Source organism: Pleurodeles waltl, chromosome 3_1 (assembly GCF_031143425.1).
Source record: "Pleurodeles waltl isolate 20211129_DDA chromosome 3_1, aPleWal1.hap1.20221129, whole genome shotgun sequence".
Classification (NCBI taxonomy): Eukaryota; Metazoa; Chordata; class Amphibia; order Caudata; family Salamandridae; genus Pleurodeles; species Pleurodeles waltl.
Window position 1 is genome coordinate 1,764,051,821 of NC_090440.1, and position 20,275 is coordinate 1,764,072,095.

At 42.3% G+C, this 20,275-nt stretch overlaps 1 protein-coding gene across 1 annotated transcript in view; it reads left to right on the forward strand.

Moving 5' to 3' along the window:
* Window positions 1–20,275, forward strand: part of PLCL1 (phospholipase C like 1 (inactive)) — a 159,096-nt gene that overhangs the window by 23,668 nt on the left and 115,153 nt on the right. The window contains exon 3 of the mRNA XM_069225754.1: window positions 15,798–15,873. Within this exon, the coding sequence (XP_069081855.1) occupies window positions 15,798–15,873 (76 nt within the window). The remainder of the gene's footprint in view (window positions 1–15,797; window positions 15,874–20,275) is intronic.

Here is a 20,275-nt window from a genome sequence, read left to right on the forward strand (position 1 = left end):
CAAAAGGTACCTAGATTACCTCCCACGGACTTTCTGCAAAGTGAAAGAATGCCTATAATGGTACATCGATTCTGAAAATGGGCTTCAGTGTGTAAAAAGGGATTACAAATAGCCTGGTCTATATGCAGAAATATTCACAGTAACAGACATGTTTTACGGTATATGCCCTATCTGGTAATAGTATTAGCCAGGATAGGAATCAAGTATATTATGAAATGTAATGATTCAATAGCAAAACTTGGCACTGGTTTTTAAATGTAGTGGCGCCTTGGTGGCCACTTAAGTTAAATGAAATGGAAAGGTGACAGTAAGTTGTACGAGAGAGAATGCCCCAGGTGCGGTGTTACGAAGGAAAGTATTGCGTGAGCTGTGCTGATAACACCTGAGAAAGCCTAGCCAAAACAGTGATACTGATCTATAATAACTGAAGACACAAAGTGGAAATAAACAATTCGCCCCCATCTCAGGACATGTACGATTAAAATAAACTGCCATATAAGGACAGGAAGTATGAATCATGGCATAGCTGCCAATCATTTGGCATTGGATGCAGTGTAGGAGAGGCAGTAACTGCAGATAAGGACAGAAAGCTAAACTTTGATAAGAAGGCATTATGACGAGAAACACCCTGCCCACGAGCACTGCCATGTAAAAGTACTAGTGCTCCATACTGCCACTTTATTGCAGGAGCTTGAAAGGAGACTGAAAGGTTTGCAAAGCAAATTACCGCCGGCACCATGCCGTACATGAGTGTGTCGAGTCAGATAAGGTAAGTTTAAATAAAAGGATGTGGAATGTTCAATCAAAACAAAAATGCTATCTTGTTATGAGCAATAGTTCTACTGAGTAGAAAGTCATTTATTAATATCAATCCTGTTCCCTTAATGTGTATGGAAAGAAGAAATACGGGTTTATAGAAATTGAGCATGTATACTACAATGTGTAATGTTATAAAATAGCGATATAATAAAACCTTTAATATTCTGTCGAACAGAGTTTTCCAAAGCGTCGTCATTGGGTGCCAAGATGCATTGATTAAATGGAAGGAATGCACGTAGCCACAATCAATAGAATATATAGAGTATAAAAAACTCAAGGTTTGAGGTTATAGATGTTAAAATATATAACAAGAGAATCAATGAATCAGTATCATCATGGTTAGTCAAACACTTAGAAGAATCACGAAGGACAGAGCCATTCTAAATAAATTGTGAGGTAGAATAGGCAATCCACACATTTGTTAAGAGTAGGCATGTGTAAGAAAATAATAGCACATGGTATGGGTCCAAATGATCTGGTATATTTACTGCTGGAGACAAAGATGTTTTCTAAGGTTATCTGATATACACACTTGAGTAACATAATAGATAAAATGAAAGATATTGGAATCACAGTTTGTTGAAAATGACTCTCTTTGAAGGCCCACCCAAACGTTTTGCCTTCCTCTTCCTCTGTTCTGACCTTGTTTTTGTTAGCTTTATGACTCTGGGCACTTTACCACTACTAACCAGTGCTAAAGTGCTTGTGCTCTCTCCCCTAAACATGATAACATTGGCTCATACCCAATTGGCATATTTAATTTACATATAAGCCCCTTGTAAAGTGAACTAGAGATGCCCGGGACGCATAAATTAAATGATACTAGTGGGACTGCAGCACAGTTTGTGCCAACCGCATAAGAAGCCCCTTAACTATGTCTCAGGTCTGTCACTGCTAGGCCTGTGTGTGCGGTTTCACTGCCACTTTAACTTGGCATTTAAAACTACTTGCCAAGCCTCAAACTCCCCTTTTTCTATATATGAGTCAACCCTAAAGTAGGCCCTAAGTAACCAATAGGGCAGGGCGCTATGTAAGTAAAAGGCACGACATGTACTATGTGTTTTACATGTCCCGGTAGTGAAAAACTCACAAATTCATTTCTCACTACTGTTAGACCTGCTCCTTTCATAGGCCAGCATTAGAACTGTCCTCATATACTCTTATGTGGCAGATTCTGATCTGAAAGGAGTAGCCCTGTCTGTTTAGTATGGCCAGAATGGTAATAAATAATTCTGTTTACTGGTGAAGTTGGATTTAATATTACTATTTTAGAAATGCCACTTTTAGAAAGTGGTCAGTTCTCTGCACTTACTGCCATATGTGCCTTACAGCCTGTCTCTAATCCATGTCTGGTCTGTGCTGGTTGACAGATCCCCTTGTGCATTCTACCCAGACAGCTATAAACACAGGACAGTCAGTCTCATCTGCATACTGAATGGGTCTCCCTGGGCAGGAATGGTGAAAGGGCTCTCACACACTTCAAAGGCCAGTGGTGTGACACCACACAAAGGACTGGTAACCCCCACAGGGATCCTGTCAGGGTTGAAAGAGAATGTGTGCACTTCAAAACCACTCTTTGAAGTTTCTCCCAATTCAAAGACATTTTTGGGTATATATTCTGGGCCTGTAACCCTCCAAAATTAGACACTTCTGTATCTACAACTAGACTCTGCCAGAGGGACTGCCTGGCTGCCCAAATGACTCATCAGGACTGCTTTGCTGGAAGGACTGCTGGCCTTCTTGTTGCCCTGCTGCTTGCTGCCCCCTGACTCTGCCCTCCCAGAAGTACTCTCCAAGGGCTTGGATTGAGTTTGCCTCCTGTTTTGAAGTCTCAGGGCCACAAAGACTTCACCAAAGTGAAGAAAATCCCCATGCGTCAGAAAATTGCCTGCCATGCAGCTGAAAAATCGCTGCATCGCCTGCCGGATTGACACAGCACCTGCTCCTTCTTACCACCGTGTCAAGGATTTTGAACGCATTGTCCCTGGGCATCAAAATATCCAGGCATCATGGTGAGGAACCAAAGATGCCATCCTGTATATCGACGCATCCCCTTACAGCATGGAAAGAAACAACGCATCGTCTGTGCAGAGTTAGAAAATCCTACGCAGCGCCTTATTTTTCAAAGCATCTACTTCTCTGCAGCCCCTGTGTGTCGTTATTTTTGACACATCTCAGGGTAATGTATGTTAAAAGAATACAAACACTGATTCTTAAGGATTGAGACTCATTTAAAGATTTAAAAATGATATCATCACTTGTGCATATTGGATTTTTGTCGTTCTCCTACAAACTCCTAAACTGGTATAGAGTACCTTTTATTACCCTGACTAGGATTGTGGTGCCTACTTGGAAAGGGTGTATACCTCTGCCAACTAGAGACCCAATTTCTAACAACAGTTCATAATTACCCATTATGCTCAGAAATGTTTGTATTAATCTTGTAATTAGAATGCAAATATAAGAAAATAACAAGGATGTTATCAGCAATATTTACCAAGTAACTCAGATTAAGAGAAAGTACCATCAGAAAATGGTGTAGTTCATGATCCTCACTCAGTCCCTTATCCACAGATCTTAATCAGGTAATCCATCTAGCTTTGTTCTTGCATAAGGCTAGAATTTCGCCACCTCTCCAGTGGCACCATTTAAGTGTATCCAGTGCATGGAACTTAACGGAAATAAAGTCCGGGAGCCAGCCATTGTATTTTAATGTTTTGCCAGTGGATAGGCCTCATCCTGATATAGTATAGGTCTAATATGTTCTTGAAAGCATTCCTTTGACCACTGAATGATGCTGTGAACAATGTGAGTATTGACATATAATTACATTTAACAGATTTAATGCTGCAATTAACAAATGTATTTTAAAGATGTTCTCCTAAACATACTGGAATTCAGTAATTTTATATACAGTGTAAGAACATGTCTTACATCTACTGCTTTTATGAAACTTAGTGGTTTCTGAGGAAACAAAAATAGCATGTTGAGAAGGAGAAATCTGTGGCATATCATGTTACATACAGTTCTTTCCCTTAATGTGGATCACTCTAGGTTTTGTAGGGATCAATTGATTGAGCATAGTATCTGTAGTAAGAATGTGCCTATGTGTGTAGTCTCTTTTAGATGTCCCTATGTGAAATATTGAAGACAGTCAAAGAAACAGAAATAGGAGTGCTCTTTCTGCTATGTGTTTGTTGAGTAATAAGTTGGGCCCTGTGCGTCTTGGAGATCTTGAATTTTGTGTTTACCAATATGTTACAACCGTAGCCTCTGTCTACAAAGTGTGTCTCAATGTTTGGCATTACATGTGGAATGCAACATTATCACTATAGTTTCGTCTCAGTGTCATCATTTCTTAAAACAGAATTCATGAGGCTTGTAATTTCAGCTGTGCACTGTGGGTAGCTGAATGTCATCACAAGGTGCACATTTTTGGCATGGTTTAGATACAATGTATTGATCCTGGTCATATAGTGTTATATCCAGAAATTCTATGGATGCTTGCCTATAGTGATTGACAAAGTGTTCATGTCTCCAGTCTAAGGGGGTTATTACAACTTTGGAGGAGGTGTTAATCCGTCCCAAAAGTGGCGGTAAGGTGACGGATATACCACCAGCCGTATTACGAGTCCATTATATCCTATGGAACTCGTAATACGGCTGGTAGTATATCCGTCACATTTGGGACGAATTAACACCTCCTCCAAAGTTGTAATAACCCCCTTAGTCATGAAAATAACATCTGTATAATTACCCCAATTAAAATGTTGTTTGTAAATGTTTTTTGTAATGCATGGTAGGCATAATTTCTACAGTGTTCTTCAAAAAAGCCCATGTATAGATTTGCATATGATGGTGACAATTTGGTACCCATCTTTATATCCTGTATTTGATTAACCCATCTTTTGCCATGTATGAAGCCGTTGCTCTCCAGAACCAGATCAATCATATCCAGCAAGTTAAAAAATTTAGCCTTTTTTCTTTGAGAGAAAGTATTTGAAGTCATCAATGCATTTAGTTTTAGGAATGTGTGTATATAAAGAACATACATCTGGGGTAACTAAAGTCATTTCACCGGTCCAAACCACATCTGAGACTGTGTTTAGTAAGCCTGAGGAACCTTCAATAAATGAGTGCAGAGTTTCCACATATAGTTGCAAAAAATCATCAATGTACCCCTAGATTTTTCCAGTGGGAGCTCCTCTTCTAGAAATTATTGGCCTGCCCTAGGGAAAAGAGGCCAGAGGTATATATTTTAGGGAGAATGTATGTGTAAGGAAATGTGAGAAAAGATTGATTTAATTATCTATATTTAAAATTGGCAATAAGACCTAGATACCTCCATTGTTGCACTTGGAACATAATGGTTTATGCAATATTAGAGATAGGGTTACTGTGCATAGTCATGTATGGAAGTGTGTCATTAAGTTGTCTATCAGTCTCATTTATATGCTCAATCCTGCTTAAAATCACTGTTATCCCCTTTGTTGGCCTCCTCACAATATTATCATGGTTCATCAGTGCTTCAGAAGCTGTTAATTTTCTGGTGGATAGGCTGTTGCAGTGTATAAAGGGATGTTTGTTGGCGTGATCCTCTAGATTATAAATGTTATTTGTCACTAATTGAGAGAACAGGTCAATATTGTTTCATATTGGTTATGATGGACTAAATATTGATTTTATGTTGAGGTCACTTTCAATTTTGAGTTCAGATGTTATATCCAAACTCTGCAGTAGTTTTTTCAAAGGGCAGGGCTGAGGGCCCCGTGCCACTGTGGCTATTAAGCTGGGGGAAATTGTGCTAAGATTGTGGTGATGCATCAAGTATGGAAGCAAATAAAGTGTGAAGGAAGTATCACAGTAAAATACACTGTCTATGGACCCTAGTTTGAATTATCTTCTGTTGTGAGGTGCCCCTAGTTGGCCTGAATACATATGTATATATAAATATGTATATTCAATTTTCTTTTAGCCGTTTACTATTTTTTCATCAGTTGTACTTGTGAAGCCATACATTAACATTTAGGTGTACTGCAGTATTTTGATCTTGCAAAGATTTCCTGATGAGAGCCTCATTCATCCTATCCCTGCTCTCTTGTGATCACTCCTCCTAAATTACCTCCTTGGTTAACCAATTGTTCAGTGGAAATATTCTTATAGTTATATTTTACGACTCAGTTTATGTCACAAACAGGTTTCCTTCTGAAAAAACTCCTATATCCAAACTGCAACCCATATCACATGACTAAGGGGGTCATTATGAAGTCGGCGGGAGAACCCGCCGAGTTCGGCGCTGACGGTCAACAAAAGACGACCAGCACACAGAATCCCCCACTAGCCACATAATGTACATTCAGCTGGGCCAGCTGGCGGAAGCTGAATGCAGGGCCTGAACACTGACGCCGAAAGGAGCCAGTGTCAATGTAACAGTGCGGCGGGTGCAGCAGCACCCGTTGCGCATTTCACTGCCCGTAAATCGTGGATGATGCGTGGAAATCCTGGGCGTTCGGGATGAAGTCACAGACATTGCGTCGATCCGGTAGGCGAGGCGTCAAGTTTTCTGATGCACAGTAGGCGCTGCATCGATTCTTCACTCGGGAAATCGGGCTGCCTCGTTCCAGTTCGGCTGCGCGTCATTCCGGTAAGGTTGTGCACCGAAGTTCCGGCCACAAGGCAGGCTCTGCTTCGATTCTTCACTCGGAAGTCAGGCTTCGTCATTCTGGTTCGGCTGTGTGGTGATTTTCTCATCGCAGGGCAGGCTGTGTGTCATTTCCAGCAAGCTGTGCATCAATTTTCGGCACACAAGGAGTTCCTTGAAGAGATGAAGTCTTTTTGGCACTGAGACTTCAGAAAACAGGAAGCAAGCTCAATCCAAGCCCTTGGAGAGCACTTCTCAGGAAAGCCAGAGGGCAGCAGGGCAGAAGTCATTCACAGCAAAGCGGCAGGCAGTTCCTCTTGATAGGTTGCAGGTTCAGGTCCAGAGGTGTCTGAGTTGGTGTGGTCAGAGACTCAGTTTAAATACCCAAAGATGCCTTTGTAGTGGGGATTTTGAAGTGCACAAGATCCCCTTTTAGTACAGGTCCGTCTGTCAGGTCCCAGTAGGGGGGTAGGCAGTCCATTGTGTGAGGGCAGGCTACTAGCCTTTGAAATGTAAGTGTCAGGCCTTCCACCCTCCCTGCCCAGGAAGACCCATTCAGGATGCAGATGAGTGCAAGTGTAATGGAGTATCCTGTGTTTGTGGTCATCTGGGTGAAATGCACAAGGGAGCTGTCAACCAGCCGAGCCAAACGTGGATTGGAGACAGACTGTAAGGCACAGTTGGATTTTAAGTGCAGAGAAATGCTCACTTTCTGAAAGTGGCATTTCTAAAATAGTAATACAAAATCCAACTTCACCAATAAGCAGGATTTTGAATTACCATTCTGGCCATACTCACTATGACCTGGTTACCCCTTTCTGATCAGAATCTACCACTCAAACAGTATATGAGGGTAGCGCTGATGCTAGCCTATGAAAGGGTCAGGCCTCACAGTAGGGGAAAATGAATGTAGGAGTTTTCCACTACCAGGACATATAAAACACACATCTACATGTCCTGCCTTTTACCTACACATGTCCTGCCTTTTACCTACATAGCACCCTGCCCTATGGGTTACCTAGGTCCTACATTAAGGGTGACGTTAATGTAGAAAAAGGGAAGTTTAAGCCTTGGCAAGTACTTTTAAATAGAGTTGAAGTGGAAGTGAAACTGCACACACAGGTCTTGCAGTGGCAGACCTGAGGCATGGTAAAGAGGCTACTTTTGTGGGTGGCACAGTAAGTGCTGCGGGCCCACTAGTAGCATTTAATTTACAGGCCCTGGGCGCATGTAGTGCACTGTGCTAGGGACTTACAAGTAAATCAAATATGCTAGTTGATGATGAACCAATGTTACCATGTTTCAGGGATAGAGCATATGCACTTTAGCACTGGTTAGCAGTGGTAAAGTGCTCAGAGTTCTAAAACTAGCAAAAACAGTGTCAGAAAAGTGGAGGGAGGCAGGCAAAAAAGTTGAGGGATGACCACCCTAAGGCTGTCAGGTCTAACAGTATTCAACCGTGCCTCGTTTGAATTTCTTAATCTTTCTTTCTTTGATTCCTTTGACCATAAATCTATTTTCACATTTATGTCAACTGAAGTTTCCTTCCCTTAGCTTTCTTCTAATCGCTTACGATGTCCTGCTTTCATGCACGTGGTTTCCTCCGCCAGTGTTTCATGGTGTTCAATAGTGCTTCCACAACTAATATTAGTAAATGTAATGAGCATTTATTGAGAAATGTGTAACACCTCAAGGATTTAATTTGGTTCTTTAAAATCACATTCCTTGTTATTCCTAATCCCTTTGTAAATGCTTTGCCTTGTGGTATTGAATCAGTTTAGTTGCATGTAATCTCTAACGTATTTCACGGTGCTGTAGGTACTCTAGAAATTTTACAATTTTGCCCACTTTATTGGAAGATCTGCATATTTGTATGACTTTCTCTATTACAGCTAATATTTCTTGTGCTTGTTCATTTGAGCATGCCCAGGTTGTTCGGTTTTCTTTGCTTAAGGAAGTTTCTTCAAAAGGCATGCTTATAAGATTTAACTATGATGCAGGATATCCTGTGCTGAATATACAATTCAATGAGTAATGAGTAGTGATGTCACTGAATTGCACTCTGATGTTATTCTTTAATTTATCCAAACTCGAACTCTCCAATGGCCTGCCATTAAGTAAAGCTCCCTTCAGCCCGAAAGCACGAATAAGAAACTAAACAGCACACCCTAATCCTCGGGTTTGTGCCGTGGTGCACCGTGGTGCACCGTGGTATATGCATTGAACTTTGGCCAGTGTGTCCACAATTCACCATATTCAGATCTTTTTTTACATATATAAATAATCTCTTTTTTTAATAGTTTTTTATGATCTTAGCCGATGTGGCTTTCACTCTACGGTGTTCCTGTTTCTGCCTCATTCCTCCTCCCCCAAATATGGTAGCCGTTTTGCGACCCCACAGCGACGTCCTAGCCATTCTTATGGTTTGAACTCCACCTTCACTTTCTAAAATGGCTCCTGCCAGTGTCACTTTGTGTTCCCACCAAGTAAAGCCACCCCAAAGTATGGTCGGTCCATAACTCTCATGTATCCACACTTGATGAGACATATAGATAAGCGTTGCCCCTGTGTCTTCTTTGCCATGCTGGAGTTATTTTGAGAGCACTCCTTTCTTGTACCTTTTCACTGGTTCACTTCTTTGATGTTTGCTTTCCACTGTGAGACGTTCCTTTCCATTTGTCTCATTATTCCCTTGTGCCGCAGGCGATTTATGCATTACCATGCTTACCACATTTTACTGAATTCTGTGTCTCATAAGAAATATATACATATTAATTGTTTGACAGGCAGGTTGTGCTTAAAATGTGAATGCCAACTTGTTATAGTATATTGTGTGCACATAGCAGTGTTAGATGTAGTACATTTTCGATTTTACATGGCAGGAATGGTGCATTTTCCTTCCATATTTGCCCCTACGGAGGGTGATTCAGAAGAGCATTGAGCCTGCACCCAGGCTGGAGTCAGCCGAGGAATCCTGGTGACCATGGGGAATCTGATCAGTGCTGGAATGACGTTTTTCGCTTAATAATTGACCCCTAAATGGAGGACAGTCCCAAAATGCATTGGGGCATAACCAATATCTTTGATGGATCAATGAATACGCAGCATTTATCCTAAATAAATAAAGAAACGTTTTAAAAAAAAAAGCAATTTGTATACGTACGTGAATTAAGATGGGTCAATATATAGTGCCAAAATGGTTCTGTGATTTTAACATGACATTGGCATGAATAATTAAAACCCATTGATATCTTAAGGACAAACATTGTTCATAAATTGGTCGAGGGATTAAAAAGAAAGAAGGGAAGAGGAAGTGGTTATACATTAATGTTGTGGCATGGCATCTGTAATCACTTGAGTATAGATTGAAGTGGGGAAATGCTCATTGTTTTGTTTTTCATTTGGTAGTTGTGTGCCTTTGTGAAAAATAGCATTTCAAATTGGATTAGACACTCAAAATCCTTCTGATTTATTTTAGAGCTGAACAACGTCCCTAAAATCAGCTTTCTCGTTGTCTCCCAGTAGTTGGTGAGAACAGTAATATTGAATCTGAAAAGCTCGCCTTCCCTAAAGGAGCCTATGTGACAGGGCTTCCCATTAAAAAAAACAAAAGAGCCAGCGACTTTCTTTATGGGCACCTGATGTTATGCACTTGAAGCTTTACTGCAGTTAACTTGAACCAGGCCCTGGTGTGTCGGCACAGACAAACATGGTTAAAACAGAGATAAGGAAAGTTATAGATGTTATACATCAAATAATGATAACATGGTTAAAATAGTTTTAAAAAAACTCACAGCAGGTAATACTTTTTGGTGAATAGAATGGATCCTGTACCTAAGACCAGAACCCCACGAAGAGTGAATTTCCACTTTTGGAGTCAGCGCCTTTGTGCATGATTAGTCTGACTTCCCAAAGCCTCTATCCATCACTTTTGGCTGATTCCTGAAATTCTTTTTGGATATCCATTGGACAATGAAAATTTGGCAATGTAAAATTTTGAAATCTGCTCATTACTAACTATACCCTCTCTACAAGTGTTGGAGGGTGGGTCGTTACTATCGTGGCATGCACAAGTAATTGGTCCGCATTCAACCACCACAGGGAACCAAAAACCCCATTGTAGTGCTTAACTCTCTTAGAGTAGTGTTGCAGAACAGTCCAAGGCTTACTCAAGGGAGGTGGTGTGGGCTACTAATCCCCATTCAAAGGCACACAAGAAAACACTCAATAAATGATTGTCCAGTCTGTGCTTTTTCTTTTGATAAAATAAAAGTACCTTTACTACACACACACACACTATTCAATAATATGCAACAATTTATAAATATATACAAGCTGATGGAGTTACTTTTGGATGAAATTGCGTAATCATTCTTGTCTCTCCCAAAGGGACATATAAAGCACACCTCACATTGCAAAACACTCACTTGTATTAGAATGAAATACCCGACTGTGACTAAGAGTGAGAGCACCTAATAATGGCAATAAAGTACATCTACTTTGATCACTAGTGGCTCTCAATCTCATTACTCAAAGCATTAACAAGAAACATGTATAGGCATGTTGGAATGATTTGTGCTGTTACAATTTCTCTCCGCATGATCTACGCAGTCTAACCATACCCTTAAAGGGCGTTGGCAAAGGTTCATCATATTCCACATTGAAGTATTCAACATAAAAATGATGCACAATTGACAAAGTCCCTAAAGGACATCACTTGGTTGTTCTCAATTGCATAATACCATCTTTCACTCATAGATGGTGTCTTTTCATATGACAATACACGTCCCATCATTAGCCACAATGCTGCAGCCATACATTTTTAATCACATTAAGCACAATTTGCTGAACTTTACCCACAGTCCTTAAAGCAGTGGTTCCCAAACTTCTGACTTTTGTGGACCCCCACTTTATCATTACTGGAACCCGGAGACCCCCACTGAATCATTATTGGAATCCAGGAACCCCCCCCCCCCCCCCCCCCCAACACGGAGTCATTACTGAAAGCTGGGGACCTAATCTGTTAATGTTATTTCTTATAGCTGGGACAGAGCTTGAAAACACATTGGTTCCCTTGAGAGATGATCCTTTCAAAGTCCCCTGAAACTGAGGATGGGGACATTTGGAACTCTTTTGAGGGGAGGCTGCACTCCTCCTGCAGCTGCCCCCTCAATTTGGGCTCATTTTGGGGTGGTGACCCAACTCTCCTGGGGCCACCACAACAACACCACAAGTGGCTCCGTTCCAAATATGTGGGCAGGCCCAGCAGGGCATTATAGGCACTCCTCTTGGAGCATCATGCATAGACAATGAGAGTCTCTTCAGCTGCACCAGGGAGAAATGCTCTGTTGTTCCTCCTGTTGGCAGCCTTGGGTCATGGTGCATTGTTCTCCTTGGAGCTGTCTGGTGAGGTAGGTGACATTGGGGAGTGGCGCAAGGAGCCCACCGCCAGCCGCTCCCGCTGGCTCCCTGCCCGGCCAATAAACTTGAGTGCTGCTGCAGGAGCCAGGACTCATCCTCTAGCCTGTAAGGTCTGCCCGCTTCGGCGGGCAGTCGCTGGTGAAGGGGCCTGGGTGTAGGCTGCATGGGAGCGGGGTGCCGGTGCTTCCCCATCCCTTCCTTCCTTCTTTGTTTGACCACTCCTGTGCCTTCCCAGCCACACAGGGGAGTGTGATGGCACTCCACCTTCCTCGATGGAGCTCAGCTGCATTTTCACAGGGAGAGTGGTGGTTCTTCCTAGCTTTGCCTTCAGCCACAGAGCCCAGGGTGGGTTCCTGGCCTTTTCCCTCCACCATCGAGGGAGTGCAACGGTGCTCCATCGCAACAGACATTTTTGCTGGGTATGCGTGATGGCGCTCCCCGGACCTCTGCATCTTCTTGGGGACAGCCCCTGGGGGTAATATTGGAATTGGTGGTAGAGCCTCATGCTCTTCGTCGCCGGTCCTCCCTGGGGATCAAAGGTCACGTGTCTTCCCTCAGGGATATCTCGGGCCCGTGGTCTCCTTTCGGTCCTGGTCACCATCCCTTGCCACCTGGAGCACTTTCTTAAGGCCTCCTGGCCTCAATGGTTCCCAACATGGTAGGGAGCCAGTCTCACTGATTCCCAGTGCCCGCTTTTTATTTGGGTGCCTTTTTTATGTCTGGGCAGCTCACTCTCCTTGCGCCAAAGCCAAACTCATCCTCAGGGGGAGCAAGGGGACCAGCTTACCTAGTCCTGGGATGTGCCCCACTTGGTTGGAGGTCATTCAGGGGCAGAGCCTTGCCCCAGTGGGCAGTCAGGGGGTTCTTTTTTCCAGTTGTCCATGACTTCCGTCTTCAGTCCCAGTGTTCTGCAGAAAAGCACAACCAAGAGAGAGCTCTCTCCCCTGTGCAAAACCTTTTAAGTGGGGGCGGAAAGGTCCAGCAGGGCTGCGCCTCTGGCCTATCCTTATATGCCACATCACTTCTCCACCACTGTCCCAACCTTCCTGCACAGTCTTCTGGGTTAGCTCAAAGTGGTGTCGTCCAGGAGTCAGTTGCCACATGTCCTCTGAGGAATTCAGCCCCCTTCCTCTCTTCCTGCCAGGGCTTCTCCCAACAATTCCTCCAAGGATCTTCTCCTCATTGTGGGGCTCGGGACTGGCCCAGTTCCTGGCACGGAATGGCAGCTGGCTGATTGATGCAAGGCCCTGCTCCTGCAGCTGGACGTAGCAGTAATTGGCCCTGATTCTGAGCTGAGTCAAAGAAAGAATACATTTGATGACCCACAAACTGTACAGATAAGCTTTTGTAACCTACTGCATTGTTTTTTCATACATGTTACAGTGGACATATGTGCGACTCTGGAGAAGGTGGACACTAGGGAACTGGAGTTGCACCCTAGGGCAGCCCTTCCCATTGGCATGCAATGGAGTTTCACTACAATGAAGTTAGTAAGCACACTGACTATCCCTCACGTGTACACCCATCTCATAAGGCCTACTCTAGGTCACTACCCACTCTGCATCTTCCCTTCTGCACCAGGCTATCTAGATGCAGCTCTTGGGCTGTGCACGACAGCCCTCACACAGGCGTACACGCTTGTACACAGGTGATCACGTGTAACCAGCCCTGGGCCTCCCTCTCTTGCTGCTTCACAGCAGCCTTTGCTTAACAAGGCGGCACCGGAGGTAAACATGTGCAGTCCATTTTACCATAAGTTTACTGTGGGTGAGTCCCAAACTATAGGACTTCCTCACAGTAAAAGGTCAAAAACAAGGTGATCAAAAAGTTACAAATCTGGGCAGACCAGATAGTCAGAACCGCCCTCTCACAATAAGATAAAACCACAGATTCCAACTAAGGACATTAAAATGAGTGTGCTGCCAATTGTCCTATCATGCACCGATAGAGGGAATGCCATAGTTGTGAGACTTCCTAAGCCATTCCTTGCTCTATATAAATCTATCCATTCAACACCACGAAAGGTATCAGGAACAAAGAAATCTGACCATATTATATCAGTTTTTCATGGATCTTTGCTGACTTCTTCCCAGAAACAGCTCCCAGGACTGGATAGATGCATTATATTGAAGTCCTCCTTTAGAAAACTAAACATTGTTGGTGGATCTCATCTCAGATTCAGTAACTTAAGGCTTGTGGTGGACAGCCATTTCACAAAAAAGAAGAAAGTTTTAAATCCGACATTCTCTTGCTAGACCTTAGAACTCCTACTTGCAGCACATTAGAAAAGACTTGACTGCATAACTTCTGCAGAAAGGCACTGAAGATCTCCTTCTCCGATGATGACGTCTAATATTAACCTTTGCTTCCTTCTCTTTTTGGCCCTGTTGGTCATGCTTATATTACCATGCTTATATACTGCTGTTCCCTTCGTTGTTGGTAAAGCCTATTTTATTACTAATGTTAGTAAAGTGCTACATTACCCTTGGGTGGGGGCCATTATACCATTAATAAATGTTGCATGATTAAGTATGAATGAGCATGGGCAGGAGGAGGCACGTGCTTATTGATGAACCCTTTGCTGAAAAATGTATTGGCCCCTGCTTTCTTACATTGTTGAGGCACTATCAGACTTTGGTCATGGGTGACTTCTATAAATACAAGAATCAACGATGACATTAAAAATCCTGGTGTTGCTCTATGGCCTGAGGTCTGTGGTCCTTTTGATTTCAAACTGCTTTCTGTTTAATTTGTGGCCTTGGCTGCCTCTTTGCTGTGTGTCACTAGTGTGGCTGTCTACTCTGGCTGTGAATTTCCAGAACAGCTAAAAACAATTTCAAAGGTCTTTTCAGTCACATTTGTTTAGTTGGGACTTCCTGCTGCTGATGTGGGACGCACAGGTGCTTAGGGGGACTTTTTGCGCGTACATGTTAGTACAGACACTTGCAGATTCCCAGCTCACTTCTGACATAAAAGTTATATGATAGGTGTTCTAAAGGTTATGTGCACTGAACACCAGTGTATCGCCGCAGGAAGTTCTGCACCAGGATCTAGAATCCAATAAAAGTTCTGTGATGGTCATATGAGTTTGGGTGCCACAAGATTTGTGAAAGCATGAATGGAATGCTTGTTCATCTAAGCATTTTGAGAAGTTTGTTGCATTTGAAACTTGTTGGAACTATTTGGAAAGCAACAAGTCTACAGATCACAGGGGTCCCTGGATGGAGCAGAAAAGTGTTAGCTTTTATGGGTGCTGCTTAAGAACTCTTGAAAGTGGCAGAATATGAAACCATATGTAGTAAATGCTCTATTTTACTGTCAGCAAGGAAAATAAAAGCATCCAGTACAGTAGTTTAATCAAACCAGAACCTGATGCATGGATATGTTTGTAATATGCAGGTCATAGGTTGACATCTTTGTTTGAAAACTGAATTGTATCTTTTTGGTCATAATATCCGTTCAAATGTCCAACTCAGCAGCACACAGTTTATTAACTTTAGAAGGATTAACAGCCGAGTTTTTAATGTGTTGATTTGACAGTGGCCTGCAGGTTATATGTCTACAGGAGGTCGATCATAGTTGAGGCAGGTATTTATGCACTACAACTTAAATAGTACTTTCATGATCATATTGACGTGGAGAGGCAGGGGTTAAGTTTAGTGCTGAATTTCAATTTCTTTAGCCATTGCACTTTTCCATTGGCAGGAAAAAGAAACACAAGTGCCTCTGTGGCTACTCGAAAAGCACTTAACTGTGCGCTCATTTTAATTTTACGCTAGACAATTGGCTTCATCAGTGCGCCATTTCCTTTCTTCCCAGCTTATCTGCATGTCATTCTGCCATGTGGCAGCCAAAAAATATGTTGACAGAACCCCTTCTCTGACAGCAGCTGCTTCTCCTTTTGCCCTCTTTGCAGATGATTCAAGAGAGCCGGGTTTTGATTGAAATGTCCGACGCCATCCACGAGAAGATTATGCAGTGTCAGAAAGCCGGTAAGCAGCAGCGAAATGCAATTCTGCCTCTAATTATCCTTGTGTCCGAATTTACATGTGTGTTCCTTAATTTTTCCTTATGATTAAGCCTTCATTGTCATTCAGCCAGCAAGAGCAAAGTGCGTGAACCTCTGTGAGCCACTGGTGGTAGGGACTGTAGAGGTAGGCAGAAAGCTCATGGTGGAAATCCCCTTGTGGACTGAGGGGGTGTCACACAGGTGACCCGCAACAGTGTCGCTTGAGTTTTGAGTTTGGCAATCTTGTCACCACGTGTTGGGCTCAACATATCAATCATGGCAACTATGCTGAAATGCCTGGTCTCCTCTAATTAGGGATTTACAATTCTATTATGGACTCTTTGTGTTCAGTATTTTGGACAGTTCAAAGCTATCATAAAATTGAATTATAGGTGGAGTAGCATATCTATGATGAGTGGAAGAAAACGTATAGACTTGAAACTACAAACTACATAACATGTACAAGTAGAAAACAGTCCTAACAAACACTGTGGTTCTTCACCTTTTGACTCTTGTGCACCCCCACTATTGTAATGTAATGTAATATAAAAACTGTCTGTAAAGCACAACAGTTCCCACTGTGGTCTCCTTGCACTGCAGTGTTCGGATGGAAGATGAAGTGAAAGAGTAGAACAACAGCAGGGGTTATTGAGAGTCTTGGAAAAGGCATAAAAGAGCCAATTGAATGCACTTAAAAAATAAGAAGTTCCACGTCTTGCCTTTAGGACAAAGAAGGCTCAGTCACTGGCACAAATATGGCAGATCCTGGGAATGACAAGGAGGCATGCTTCAGAAGAGCGGTTCAGGCATGTGAGATGATAATGTAGAAATATGTTCTGTAGATACTTGGGGCCTAGAAAGTAAGGCACATTTATTTAAAAAAAATTCTCTTAGCAATTGGAAGCCAGTGTAACCTAGAAAGGTCCATGGATGAAATGGATCGGTAAAGAAGTTACGATCACCTACAAGTCACCCAAATTTCTACTACGGTATATTTTGAGTGACTTGTAGCTGATGGGATATATAGGCTGGAGATCTAAGAAACAAGGTGCTGAAATAGTTAATGCGACTTAAGACTCTATCCTGGATAAATGTCTAGCATATGGAAGTAGGAAGGAAGGAAAACAAACTTCTGCAACAGCTTAAGTAGGAAGAAGCAAGTTAAGGAAAGTTTACATATTTTATGGTTTATTAAGCTTATGGTCCAGGACAAAGAAGAAATTCCTCACACAGGAGGAAGTAGCTGGCGCATTGCCAAGGTGAAGTCACTAGAGACCAGTGAGAAGTGGGATGGTTGTATTAAAATGAAGAATTCTCAGAAATTCTCTTTCTTTCTGTGCTTCTGTACTTAATTTGAGAAAATCTGTCTAATCCATTTAAACTGTGCAGATATACAATATTTGAAAAATGTCTACATCCTGGCTATGCAGGGGCAGCAAAATCTAAGTGTATTTTACGTTACTAATGGCAAAGCAAATAGGAAATTGGAATGTTAAATTTACTAGCTGCAGTCGGATCTGCAGAGGTTTTTTTTTACAAAGAAAGGAATTATGAGAGCCTTTTTCCAAGTGGATGACACACTGGAAAGGTTATTGAGTGGTTGCAAAGAGAGAGAAGTTTTTGTTCTACAAGAGGAGCATTCAGGTTTAGTATAAGAGATGGGCCAGGGTCAATGTAGAAGTTAAAAACCAAAAAGGAGTGTAGAGAAGCATACGCAAACATATAAAATAAAATTAAAATAAAAGATGCAGTGTGGCACCTTGGTACAGAGCAAGGCATCCTGCATCCGTGCAATGAAAGCAAATGAAGTAGAAGCAGCTCCTGCAAGAGCAATGGATCTCTCATTTCCATCTACATCCTATGCACCTCCCAAGGCATTAAATAGCTGCCTGCCAGCCTGTCAGAAGGTGTAGCATCAGAAAGTTGCCTGGCAATACAGATTGGATATCGCTTCCTATTACTATTCAGTGTAGTACTTGGCTCGCTCTTGGCTTCCTGGTACAGCACTTCAGAGAGTCCAAACTTAACTGCAAAAAAGAATGAGCCTAGAGAACTGATTGCTTTAAAATCTGCACTATGGCAAATGGAAATAGTTACTCTACACTTCTAAAGCCAGTTTTTATGCTCATAAAATATTTGTTCCTGGGTTGCTTGTGTTCCGGTTCAGGGAGGACCTGGCTTAGCAGTTCAGGCTGGACTGTTCTTATTGAAGGAGGGTCAAGAATGATTTGCATGTAGCAGAGTCCAAACAGGTGGCATGGTGTGCAAAATACAGATGGATTGGGATACCGCCTGAGTGATTACAGTGGCTGAGATTAATTCAAGCATTCCACTAATCACTGTTTTGTATACCTATTGATAAAATATTAGGCCCCAAAAACTCTGAAAGAGAACTTATTAAAATTGTAAACTCCTCCCTATAGCTCCCCAAATGTACTTCTTCCAGGCCAGTGCTCTACCAAACTTTGTGCATTGACCTCTCAGATTTCTTTCATAGCAAAATCTGTGACATTTTCCATGGTTTCACCTAGAGTGCGCAGACCAAATCTTTGGTATCCTCTTCTAATCTAATCAACTCTAGCAAATCTTTTCTTTGGATTTTCCCACCTATGTCCTACACAATCAAAATACATTTGGCTTTCTACTACTTCCATTAGCGGAAACTGAGAAACTTCAACTAAGCAGTTTCTACATTTTGAACAGCAAAGCAATACACACATATACAAAATTTAATTCACAATTAAAAATCTAAATTTGAATTGAAGGTTGGATATTTTCAAAGTTTAGTTTTATTTCTTAAAGACAAAGCGATATTCCAGACTCTAGCATATCACTTGGTCTATTTTGATCCTAATGCATGCAGTCTTTTTGTTGGGGGATACCAGAGTTTCCTTCAATTGTGGACACAAGTTGTTCCCACTAGATTCTGTTTGCTGTATTTGTGTTGCTCCCGCAAATCAAGAAATGGATCCCAACTTAATTTAAAAAATATATTTGTATTTATTTTCATCAATTCAAACAACAAATCTTTGTCATTATGCCAACAGTATTAATTAAAGACGATAAGAGTGCGTAACATACATTGAATAATCACAGGACTCTGTATTTCCAACAGAGACTCCTACAAGGTGGATATTATGTTGTCGTTGAGTGACCAGTGGCACTGGGACACTGCAACATCCACTGCAGCTGATTCCCTCATGACATAATTTACTCATGCGTCCAGCTCATGATATGTGATCCAGGGGTCTACTATTTTGCACAATTTACGTGCGCATCCCCTGCTTTTATATACTACCCTTTCCGATAACATGTACATGAAGACCGCCAGCATCTAGCTACATCTCCTTTTGCTATTATTAGGGCCAAATGACAAAATATCAGTTCTCTGCAAGGGAGGTGAATGTCTCCAGGGATTCCCAAAAGAATATACTTGGGGTCTTCCGGTATGTCTGTGTAAAATATATTACCCAACTCCACCAATAGTGCTCTCCAGTAGGGACGCAGGACCAGAATGTGTGAAAGAAGTCTCCTCTGTCGGCCCAGCATCCTAAACAGTCAGGTAAATCACCCGGCCCATGGCATGGAGATGCTCCCTATTGTAATATACTCAGTGTAGTACCTCAAGTTGGATGAGATGTAGGCGGGCATGTATTGCAACTTCCCTAGGGAACATCAGTGCTGCCTCCCAATCTATGTAATCTAGTTCGCCTACCATTTCCTCCCGGGTAGCGCTTAGCTTTGAAAGTGTGTCTGGAATATTGTGTTAAGAGTCTTGTATATGAGTGAGGCCGCTTTTTTGGGTATTTCCCCACCAAGAGCCTACCCTCTAGGGGTGAATATTCTGGTAGATCAGGTGGTATGGGCTCTGCTTTCCATATGCGTTGCAATTAAAGGTACCAATAGGGTTGTGTGTCACAGAGGTGGAATTCTTTTTTCAGGGCGGAGAAGGGCATTAAGTCTCTGTCTACCAATAGGTCACTCACCCTGGATATGCCTATGTCATCCCAGCCTTTAACCCTTTCAGTTTAGCGATCTCGCTAAGCATAGTTTCCATCCATAAGAGTCTCTTGTGTGATCTTACCCGCCCAGCCTATACTTTTCAATGCCTTATGTCATATTGTTATCACTGCCTGTGTGGCTGGTAGGAGGTGTCTGGTTCCCCTGCCCCCGTACTGGTAGTTCAAGTGGCATGGAATTGTGACCTTTCCAACGCATAGATAGGGTGTGTTCTGTCTAAGTGGCCCCAGTCATTTATGACCTGCAGATCCGACACCCAGTAGTACGTCCTAAGGTCCGGTAAAACAATCCCTCCATTATATCAGGTTTTCTGCAATGTCTGCAGATGATAGGAATTTAGGAAGTGTCACCATCTTAAACATGGC